This window comes from Rhineura floridana, chromosome 4, assembly GCF_030035675.1.
Source record: "Rhineura floridana isolate rRhiFlo1 chromosome 4, rRhiFlo1.hap2, whole genome shotgun sequence".
Lineage (NCBI taxonomy): Eukaryota > Metazoa > Chordata > Lepidosauria > Squamata > Rhineuridae > Rhineura > Rhineura floridana.
This window is the reverse complement of record NC_084483.1, coordinates 35,955,569-35,967,633: the sequence shown is the minus strand read 5'-3', so window position 1 is coordinate 35,967,633 and position 12,065 is coordinate 35,955,569. Positions and strand designations below refer to the sequence as shown.

Here is a 12,065-nt window from a genome sequence, read left to right as displayed (position 1 = left end):
TTTTTCCCCCATGCCCAAATTCCCCAGCTGCTGAAGTGCCTGGCTTGAAACTTTTCTCATGTCTCTACAATTTAGAACACTTTGCCCTGAGGATGGGGGAATAAGATTTAGATTGCTCTCTACTTTGTCCTGGTCTCTTGAATCCACTGTGGCAGCTTTCCCCCTCACATAGCCAAGGGGCTGTACACCCCCTCGTCTATCACAGCTGCCCAATTCTATAGCAACAGAAAAGCAGCAATGTTAAAACAGATTCCTGTCTTCCGCAATCACCAGGGTCAGACTAAACAAGGGCAAAACAGGGAGCTTAAAAGCCCTTAGTGCAAGTAGAGAAGATCTACCTACAATAACACCATGACAGACAATTAATATTGGTAGAGATAACTCTGAAGACTCGGTGGAAGTTTCTCAATCGTAAACTCACAAGATAAGCCATTCAGTAATATGGTATTTTGTAACTAAAAAATAATGCCCAAATTTACTTTTTCCTCCTTCCTCAAAATCCCTTTTCCTTTTGTGTCATTTCTTTAAGATTGTAAGACTGAAACTTTCTTATCATTGATCTTCTTAAGCTACGCTAAGAGCTTTTTAAGCAGCACCAGCTTCATACCAGCTTCCCAACAATGCACAGGTAACCAGCAGCAAAAGCGTTGGAAATTACACATTGTATGCAGTGAGGTGCCAATACTCACATCTTGATAAAACTTCTGGGTGCCAGCACAAAATGGCTGCCATGGTCAGAAAAAAAAAAAGAGGTGCCGGGCCAGTACTTCATACCAGTTAGTACTGTCACAAAAAAGCCCCAATCATATGAATCATTCTAACAACACTACAAAGAGATTTATCATCTTTATTTGTTGATCCTCGCTGTCTTAGTGAAGCAGAGCACTATGTTTCCCATTTTCCTGAGGTCGAGATATTTCAAGAGAAACATGAACACAGGACTCAGCCCAACTCACAGCATGACACCAGACTGGTTCAAGCAGTAGCAGAATATCATCTAACCAACACCCTCTCCAATATTCCTGCTGTTTTCTGCCCATCACAATATTCTAAACACTAAAACCTGCAGCAAGAAGCACTGATAGGAGCATTGTCAGTTCATGTTTTGCACTAAGAACCTAGATAAGTACTTTATGTTTTAATTGTTAATAACATTGAAAAATATAAAAAATATTAAGAGTTTGTCAGTGCCTTTTGAATGCATTGGCTGGAATGCTGAAAAGCAGAATCAAGTTTACAATCTCCTGATAAATTTGTAGAGAATGCCACCTGTACATTTTTCCTCATAGCTTCATAAGCAAGAGGGCTCATGATTTTCATAAGGAAGACAGTTTGTGAAAAGCTAAACATTTAGTGAAGGCCTGTATAACTTTTCACCCATGGCCACAATGCTAGTCATACTATACAACACACAGATCCAAAATTTTATTTATTTATTTATTTATTATATTTATATACCACCTTTCAAGGAGCTCAAAGAAGCATACATGGTCTTCCCTTCTCCATTTTATCCTCAAAACTCTGTGAAGTAGGTTAAACTGTTAGACAGTGACTGGCCCAAGGTTATCCAGTGAGCTTCATTGCTAAGTGGGGATTTGAATCCTGGTCTCCCAGGTCATAGTCCAACACTCTAACTATTAGATGACACTACCTCTCATAATAAAACTCAGAATGAAGTTACAACCTTGTGCCCTACCATATTCCCTCTTACACAGAAATTTGCTTTCAGGTCTTAACCAATCGAAATAAAGCATACTCCTTTCTTTTCTCCACTCTCTTGCACTTTCTTTGCTTGTTTATTCTGGTACAAGAAAGATGAAAAAATCCATTTCAAACCATGGGTTCAGATGCCACTTTGAAGCTGAAACACTAACCATGTTTCACTGATCTGTATGCCATAGCAAACTATGGTTAGCACTAAACTGCAAACTAAAAAGGTGAATCTGCAAGAGAGAGAGGAAAAGGAACAAGTGTTTCTCATCTGAACTGAGCCAGAGAGTCCTTTTCAACTTATGTCAAGGAAAAGATTGCTTCATTTTAAATCACAGACACAAAAGTTTCTCTTTTTGTTATAGCACAAATAGCCATAACATTAAGAGTCCATTGCTCATTTTGCTCAGCCACACCCAGCCCTTGTTCATAACTATTTGCTCCCTATTTGCTTCCGGGCAAGATTCAAGGTGCTGGTTTTGACCTATAAAGCCTTACACGGCATGGGACCTCAATACCTTGTGGAACGCCTCTCTCGCTATGAACCTACCCGTTCACTTCGTTCAGAATCTAAGGCCCTCCTCCGGGTACCAGCTCATCGGGAAGCCCGGAGGGTGGTTACTAGATCTAGGGCCTTTTCTGTGGTGGCCCCTGAGTTGTGGAACAGCCTCCCCGAAGAGGTACGCCTGGCGCCTACACTTCTATCTTTCCGGCGCCAGGTAAAGACCTTTTTATGCTCCCAGGCATTTTAATCTTTTAATTTTCTTAATCTGTCTACTTTTAACATGTATCCTTCTTAATTTGTGTTGTATTTTGTTTTTGTTGTGCTTTCTGTTGTTTGTTTGTACATGTTTTTGTGATTTTTTACTATGATATATTGTATTTTATCTTGTTTGTTCACCGCCCTGAGAGCTATTCTGCTAAGGGCGGTATATAAATTGAAATAATAAATAAATAAATAAACTACCGGCTAAACTATGTGCATTAATGTGGGCCATTCCATGTATTATAGCTTCTTATACAGAAATGAAATGGAAAGCCTTCAAGTCAATCCCGACTTATGGCGACCATATGAATGGGTTTTTCATGGTAAGCTGTATTCACAGGGGGTTTACCATTGCCTCCCTCTGAGGCTGAGAGGCAGTGACTGGCCCAAGGTCACCCACTGAGCTTCATGGCTGTGGGGATTCGAACCCTGGTCTCCCAGGTCATAGTCCAGCACTTTAATCACTACACCACACTGGCTCTTATAAAGCAAGAAGGGACTTGCATTACATTTTTTCTATAAGCAGGCAAAACTGCAGTGTTTTAAGTGGCAAGAGGGATGGGTTTTGTGTATTGTTGGTTTGGTGCTACAACTATATGGAAATATGCAGAAATACATACTGGATTTCCATATAGTTGTAGCACCAAACCAACAATACACAAAACCCATCCTTCTTGCCACTTAAAACACTGCAGTTTTGCCTGCATATAGAAAAAACATAATGCAAGTCCCTTCTTATTTTACACTTCATAACTGACTTGAATAACAAAAAATTAGTAACACCTAGGAAGGGTGATTATCTTCTGCCGAAACAAAAACATTCGATCTTTCAATCACTATTGCCTTGATACATCTGCTGCTCTGACTTAGGAAGAACAGGAGTAAAGGAAAAAAACAGAGAAAGTAAACCTATAATTGAAGCAAGGATTGGCATGCAAAATATATAAGAAATGAGCAAACCACAAGTCATGAGGACCCAGTGTCAGGAGTGTGAAGCATGGGTTACTGATACTCATCCACCCACAGGACACAGAGGTTACTTAGAAGCAAGTACGGAAGGACTTCATGGGAGTGCATGCCCTGTAAGAGAGCCAGGGGTAATAGAGAAGCCTAGATAAACCAAATAAATGGAGGGAAATGAAAAGGACCCACATGTGGCATAAAAACTTGAAAGGATTAAGGATAGGTGAGGAGTGACTAGTCTGAAAAGCTTCAGGATGCAGTATTGGAGGATGACTTACTATTTCACACAGAGCACCAAAATGTCAAACACAACCTTAGTAAACTATAGAGGCTTCATACACTTCCATTTACAACCACATCTGTCTTTATTTTGCACTGATAAACTTGCAATTCACAGCATTCAGGATAGAATTTGTAAGGTTTTTTCCCTCTAAAGATTTTCTTTTAGCGGTAGTATTGACAATAATAAAGCAATTTCATCTAATCAGTGTTCAGTCTAAACCAGTCTTCCCCAATCTGGTGCCTCCAGATGTTTTGGATCACAGCTGTGCTGACTGGGGATGATGGGAGTTGTATATTTATTTAATACTCCATTAATATCCCACCTTTCCTCCAAGAAGCTTGAGGTGGCATGTATGGTCCTCTTTCTCCCCAACCCCCCAATTTCATCTTCACAACCTTGTGAGGTAGTTAAGCTGAGATATTGTAACTGGCCTAAGGTCACCCAATGAGCTTCATGGCCGAGTACGGATTTAAACCCTGGTCTCCTAAGCTCTAGTCCAACATCTAGAGGGCATCAGGGTGGCAATATACTGTATTCTACTCAGCATCAGAAGAGCATAAGTATATTTCACCAACCATGCTGGGGTGAGGGGCTTTTTTCTTATAGTCATGTTCTTGACAACTGAAAGGGCTAGGGCACCTCCCTTATGTAATAACATTTGGGGCTCTTTAGTTTAGAAAAGTGAGAGCTAGTGTGGTGTAGTGGTTAAGGTGTTGGACTACGACCTGGGAGACCAGGGTTCGAATCCCCACACAGCAATGAAGCACGCTGCGTGACCTTGGGCCAGTCACTGCCTCTCAGCCTCATGAAAACCCTATTCATAGGGTCGCCATAAATCGGAATCGACTTGAAGGCAGCACATTTACATTTAGTTTAGAAAAAAGGAGAGTAAAGATGGCATAGAGTTGTATGACATAGTGCATGGTGTAGAGAAAGGGAAAAAGCTCTCACTTTCCCAACCCAAGGCCATCTGATGAAGCTGAATGTTGCAAGATTCCAGGCAGACAAAAGGAAATACTTCTTCACACAATATACAGTTAAACTACAGAATGCACTTTTACAAGATGTAGCGAAGGCCACCAACCTGGATGGCTTTAAAAGAGAATTAGACAAATTCATGGAGGATTCATGGAAATTATCAGTGGCAACTAGTCATGATGGCTATATTCTACCTACACTGTTAGAGGCAGTATGACTCTGAATAATTGTCAGGAATTACGAGTAGTTAGAGTGCTGTTGTGTTCATGTCCTGCTTGCAGGCTTTCCACAGGTATCTGGATTGCCACTGTGGGAACAGGATGCTGAATTAATATGATCCAGCCGGGCTCTTCTTATATTCTTAACCATTTTTTCAAAAGAAGTTTTAAAATACTTACATATACTTATCACACAATTTAGAGATGCCATGCCCACAAACAAAATACCCATAAAATATGCTCTATAATCAAATACATTTTTATATGCCCCACACATTTTGTACTGAGGTGTATCACCTATTACTGATTACCAACTCAGTCTTCCCTGGTACTGGGAATCTTTGAGACTGAACCCTGAACCACTTCATACATCTACATAGCAATTACGTTGGTCATAGATGTTTGCTGAAAAAAATGCCAATGCAACGTAAGGAACAGCAGATGTGCCCCGAAACAGTCATTGAACAAATTTTATAGAAATGTAGCCAACTACCTTCCTGCCATTCATACTCACCAAGGAACACTGGTGTAACATCAGTATGCACGTGGTGAACATGTTTCATAAAAGTGTGGAACAGTTTTAATGTGATATTATACTCAACTACTTAAATGCCAGCAATATTAGCAAAAAAGGTAACTTAAACCTAACAGGTACAACCCGGCAAAAGTTGAGCCTGTTCCACCATGAGAATTAAGCACACAATGAATTCACTTCCGTCAAAGTTAAGTACTTTTTGATCTCAGTAGAATGTTTGCTTCCAATGAAATCAATGGGCCATAAAAGTCCTTAACTTTGACTAGATTGTCCCCCTTTTCAGCAAAATCTTCATTTGCATATTGAACAGAATCACACTGCATCACAAACTGGGGAGATCATACTCTCAAAATATCACTATTCAAACGTAATGCTTTTTAAGTCCATGGCCTATCCAGGCACCTTTCAATGAAGTGGTAGCTGAATATAACAGATTCAGTCCCAAAGCATCAGCTTTGACCATTTCAGTCAGTTACCGTAAACACAAAAATATTCAACTCTGCTCAGAAGATTTTTACAAAGTTTTCTGATATTTCTAAATTACCACTGTTCTTGTTCTGTTCCTCAGTAAGTACTATCAATTATTTTGTAGAAATGTCCTTTGTATTGGTGGAGTTTATTATTAACGTCACCACAGCATGATGACATTTTCCACTACTTCCTTACCAAAAGCACATCCACAGAGCCTACCTGAAGCCATTTTTTAAACTGTGAAGTATATAAATGGCTTAAAAATGAGAAGGAATTTTTTATTTACTCATTATGCAATTAGAACCACCAGCTTGAATAAATACAAGTAAAGCTATTCACTGGACCACCCACTGTTTAAAGTTAAGCATCATACTTCTGCTTCTTTCCCCCCAATACACAAGCCAAGTAATTTGATTTGTGTGCCTCAGTTTCTTCAATGATAACATGTGCTTTTCTGCTGAACAGGTAAACCACCCATTAACTTCAAATTGTTAAAGCTTCCAAACATCTGCAGCTCCAGAAATACTTCTCTTACTACAAACAAAATAAGGTTTCCACTGTTATACCTTTCCCTAGGCCAAACTGAAACAGTTTAAATCCTGTCCCCTAAAGTGGTCAATCGTAATTTTGCCACACGTTTTAATAGAGCCAGGATTTCCCCAACAGCCAAATAGCTCAAGGGTTGTGGCTTACAGTTGCCTATTTTAAAGTCTCCGTTTTAAGGGGCTGTATGCAAAGTATGTATTCAAATAATTGCTTTCAGAAAATATTCTTGGTTAAATGCATATTGATCATGGTTTTGAAGTGGCAGTTTGTACAAATTAATACGTTTTTCACTCTCCCTATAGCACCTGTAACCAAAACATTCTTTAAAAAACCCGCAACACAACCTTGAGATAAACGCCCACCTTTATATTAAAAAAAAGCATTACCATAGAGTATTTTGGCAATCCAGAGCCTAAAAAAAGAGGGGGGAGGACTGAATGGTAGGCAAGCAACCACACATACACAGCCTAAGAACGTGATGGCATATACAAAAGGGTGGATGGTCAAATGCATAATAACCAAACACACACCCTTTTTGTACACAATACAGCACAGAGTGAAAGATACGCAGATAGATGGCTAGAGAAATACTTATAAATATAATCGAAAATTCTATTACTTTCAGATATGCAAGGTGGGGTGGGGTTGCGAGGAGATGGAAGGAAGGAATGCTCGGAGACAGAGAGGGGGATGGGATAAAATTGGGCGAAAGGAACGGCATCCTTTTTTTTTTTATTCGCGCTGTTCCCCTAAAGCAGGAGGGCGGCTACTATCCGCTGCTCTAGTCACTGCCGCCGGCGGCCGAGCTCCTCACCTGGTCTATTGGTAGCCGAACGGCGTTGCTGAGAGGCTGCAGCAGCGTGGACCCGGTGGTGCTGGTGGTCATGGCGAAGAAAGAGCTTTCTGGGGCCGGCCCAGAAAGGATGGGAAGGGGGCGCCAGGAAAAAGTGGAGAAGGACCAGCCACCGCTTCCCTCTCTTCTCCCTCAGAACATCAGTCAACAGCGGCCGAGAAGGCAGCGCGAAAAAGCCCCAGCCCCGAGCGGCGTCGTGACAACAGGGAGGGAGGGGCAGCACAACTACAAAATGACAACGCCACCGCCCAATCCCGGCGCTGAGAGTAGGGCGACTGGAAGGGAAGGCCCAATGGCTGCCCAGCCGAGGCGGGACGAGGTAGTCGCTAAGTGACAACGCCAGCGTTCAATCCTGATGCGCCGCTGCCTTTGAGTGACAGGATAATGGAGGAAGGCGCTCCAATTGCTGTCCACTCGATAGGAGAAGGCGGTCCAGGCGGCTCCCTCGTTTTTCACAGGAGGGAATTCTTTTGAGAGGGACTTTGAGGCTCGCTCGGTCCGGAAAGATGGTGTCTTTTCATCGCCTACTTTTGAGAGTCCGGCTGGCCCGGAGAAGAGGGGGGAAAGGTGGTTGCATTGCATCCCCTCGTTTCATTGCATGCCCTCGACCATTTGGGGGCAGCAATTGGAGGGGCTTGTGCGTTGAAGTGGGGTGGCCTCCCTGATATGGAGACAATAGAAACTGGGACCCTTGAAGGGAAGCGGTTTACAGAGAGAAAAAGGGACGGCTATGCGTCCTGGCTGAAGTCAGCCCGGTGCTACGACCTATGTGTGCTCCATCCCCATCAGTTTATTTCTGCAAGCATTTTTTCAAGAGCGTCTCCTTATAGTTGTCCAAAAATCACCGGTAACGATAAATTGTATCCTACAGACCATGCACAGAAAGCAACAGTAGCGCAATACCTTCGTTATTAGGACAAACAAAAACGTCACAAAGCTTTTGTGAGCAAATTTTACACAGGTTGGATGTTTAGTAAAACAAACGCACAAAAGGCTGGGAGAGAGAACGTGGATGATGTGGACTGGGGGAAACTCAGATTGCCCTTAGTAACAGTATGGAGAGAGTGGAAATGTGCAGCTGGGTTGCATCTGTATTTGGGAAGAAGACACAGAGTTCAGCGGGACTTCCTCACACCTAAGTCAGCTGCCATAGGATAATAATACAAATTTGTTTGTTTAGATACTTGTATCCACAGAGGCTCTCAAAGCAGCTTATAAAAGATTCTCAAAATCACATTCAAATCTAGTACATGAACAGAAACTACATGGTGTGAATATATGAGACCAGGATTATTCAGACCGTATTTCCAGCCTTCGACCTCAGTCTTCCCTGATGTCATACCCAGGCAGCAGTGCTCTGAGGCAAGGGAATGTGGCAGAGCAGCTGGACCTCATGCAGCCTGTGATAGTTACTTTGGGAGTCCCCTCCCCTACGCTGAGTAACCCAACTTCTTACTATTTTTGTCTACTTTACTGGTCATATTTTCTCTAAAACTATACTTGTACATTTTGAAGAAAATTTTCTTTCAGGGATTCAGACATGCCATTTCAGCAGATACTGAATTCCCTGTCAGAAGCAGATAAACATTGAAGGTAGCTATGTTGTCTTATTAGACAAAATCCAAAAGCAACTATTGTATAATATTTTTTGTCAGGGGCAGGGAAGCTCTGGAGGGTTGGATAATGTGTTTTTTCCTGAACTGAATATTTAATATTATATTAATAAAAGCCGTTCGGTTTTTTTAAAAACTATAAATAATAGAGCAAGGGTGGGGAACATCGGGCTGGGAAAGCAAATGTGGTTTCCAAGCCTGTCTTATCTGGCCATTGGGACTCTCCCCACACCACCACCCCCTCTTCCCAGATCACTCTATTAACAGTCCCTGCTATGCACCCTTCTTGAGTGTTTTTAACTCAGAGAGAGAAGGGTATGTACAAAGGTAACATTTACATTCACTACTTCCCCCACTTTTCGCCTCTAGCCCCACTCACAGCTAACATGAGCCCCTCTGCCCCTGGAAGGTTGCCTAAGAGGGAATGTGGCCCACAGACTGAAAAAGGTTCCTCACCCCTGCCCTATGTTGTGCATAAGGCCCACTAGCAAGTGACAACTCTCAGAAAAATAAACTCTTCCCACTCTTGTTCAAAGTGCCTGTTTTCAAGAATGCTCACCATTTTCCCACTTCAGAGCAGGGGTCACAATACCCCCTCCCAGGTCTGAATGCATGTTTGAAAATGCATTTGGAACTGTGCCATGTCTCTGGTCCTGATCACCCCACCTGAAATGGCTGTTCCTGTTTAAAAAGAGTGCTTAGTTGCACACGTCTGCATGTAAGATCTAGTCTGGCTCTGATTCTCTGTAGGATTGACTTCTTACCTGACTCCATGCCCAGCTGATACCCCTCCTCCTTAGCCCCTGTTTCTCATTTATATTCTGTCTCCTCCCCTATCTTCCTACTTACCTGAATTAAAAAAGTAGATTTTTCATAACTTTGCAGAAGGCCAATGCTCTTAAGAACCACAGGAACACAATTTAACTATCAGAAGCCTCTTCTTTATACAGTAATTTGTATCACCCAAAGGACATGTAAGTTTTTCAAAACGTTAGTTTTTTGCTCTAGTCTTTGTAATTTCTATTATTACTGTTATTGTTAATTAAAAATCTTAAAAACATCTCAGAGGAGTTCTTTAAAAAAAACTCAGTGGTGGTGTTATATCTGCATAAGTAGGGGCTGCATAAGTGGGAATTTCCTTTCCTGGAAGTTCTCAAGAAAAAGCATCTACCTGGAATACTTTAAGGTTCCCTGACTCCTGCATTGTTTACCAGTTGTCCCTGACAATGTGTTTCCAGGCCATGATGTCAAGTGGATTCTGGCTTTGTTGTACTGGCTCCTCCTCAGTGAACCTAGTGGGTCACTGAGAATCCTGTCCAGGCTCTGCAGACTCAATGGGCAGCCTCCCCCTAAGGGCCATATTTGCAGCAACTTTTTTCATCCTGTGGGCCACATTCCCACATGGACAAACTTCCAGGGCGTGCATACCAGAGGTGAGGCCAGTGAGAGAAAGTGGGTGGCGCCAGAGGCAAAAGTAGGCAGAGCTCGTACCTTTGTGCGGTAGGCTGCATTTCAACCATGCAAAAGACACACACATACACGCATTCTCACTCCAGACAATGAAATAGGCATTGTCACAGTTTAGGAACACATTCCAGCCAGGCAAAAGCATTTGGAGAGTGTGCACAAGGCAGGGAGAGTGAGGGTTATGGCCTCAGGAGAATCCCAAGCACCAGATTAAGAGGCCTGGAGGGCCACATTCCTCCCCCAGGCCTGAGGTATAAGGCATTTCCAAAAAGATGTTCCAAGTGAAATTGTGAATTACTACACTTAACAGTAAGCCCACCTACCAGTATTGGGATAATATTCAAATCCGGCTTTCAATATGCATTTTCATAGTTCCTCTTCCAACTGTTGCTTTTTGAACATCAATACTCTGAATGCTGAATCAGCCCACAATTGTTTCATAGCAGAGCCTGTGTTTCAGCTAGAGAAATAATAGCAGTGCTTTCCAGTAATCCCCACTGTATTTTATCTCTAAAGTTATTTTCCCAATATTTACTAGACAGTTTGGATGTGATGCAACAACTTTTGATTCACCCTGTGAAAAGCTTTGCTCAACATTTGGCTGCCTTATATTGGATTATGTATTCAGAGTTTGGGCTTCCCTAGGGTACCATCACTTCTTTAAGTGCACTCATCTAAGTGAATTTTAAAACATACTTTCCATACTTTGGCCATTGCAAATTTTATGTTTTTAGGATTTTTTTATATAAAAAAATCCTAGGGGAAAGGGTATAATTAAAAAGGAACAGGATGCACAAGCTGGGCTCTTGCTTTTATAAAACTAGAGGTAAATAGGCATTACCTAATATAAAAAAGGAACAGAAAATAAAAACTGCCATTGTCCTCCGGGAAGTGGGGAATATTATATTGTGCCAGAAATTACAATGTCTCCTCTATCTGTACTTTGTACTTTTGCCCTTCTCTGTAGAAGTATTCCCCCCATTTCTCCACATAAAGGGGTTAAGAGACCTTATTGCACTTTGCATCTATCCTGGAACTGGTTTTTAAGATGTTTTTAAAGTTTTTAAAAATATTTTTATATGTTTTTAAATATTTTTGTTATATGTTTTAAAGTCTTTTGTTTTTCAGATGTTTTAAAGTGCTTTAGGTGTTTTTGCTTGCCGCCCTAAGCTCCTTCTGGGAGGAAGGGTGAGGTTTAATAAATAAACAATGTCTAAATTAGGCCCTACCCTAACAGGGCCAGTTGACTCTAACCTTCAGGAAGGTGAAACACAAAGCTTCAGGCAGTGGAATTTAAGGGGACAGATGAAGCCAGAAACTTATGCCTGAATGGTGCAGTGAGGCTTTTAAGTCTTCACCCTTCTGGGGCGGTTTAGAGGGGACATTTGATACTCTCCTTTAGGCAACAAGATATTTTGGGCTGGCATGGTTTAACCATGATCCTTGCTCCTGGCACTTGCTCCTTGTTTGTTTGATCTGAAATCTGACCCTTGGTCGGTCCTTAACCACATTATTCACTTCTGGCCTTCCCTCTGGCTGTGGTCTGTCTCTGAGCTTGATCAAAGCTTGACACAAGGTGTATCCTCTGGTCTTTAAGGCACTATGCATTAGCTCTTAGCTGCTACCATTTATTTGTTTGTTTCTTTATAATATTGTTATAGG

General features: G+C 41.7%; 1 protein-coding gene across 2 annotated transcripts in view; it reads right to left on the bottom strand.

Annotated features, from left to right (window-relative positions):
• MBOAT2 (membrane bound O-acyltransferase domain containing 2) overlaps positions 1-7,577 on the bottom strand; it is a 120,965-nt gene extending 113,388 nt beyond the window's left edge. Inside the window, exon 1 of one of the 2 annotated variants that reach the window (XM_061622821.1) lies at positions 7,285-7,577. In XM_061622821.1, the coding sequence (XP_061478805.1) occupies positions 7,285-7,356 (72 nt within the window). In that variant the 5' untranslated portion in view covers positions 7,357-7,577. The remainder of the gene's footprint in view (positions 1-7,284) is intronic. The other variant, XM_061622820.1, reaches the window with a different exon arrangement.
• Positions 7,578-12,065: the final 4,488 nt, after the last annotated feature.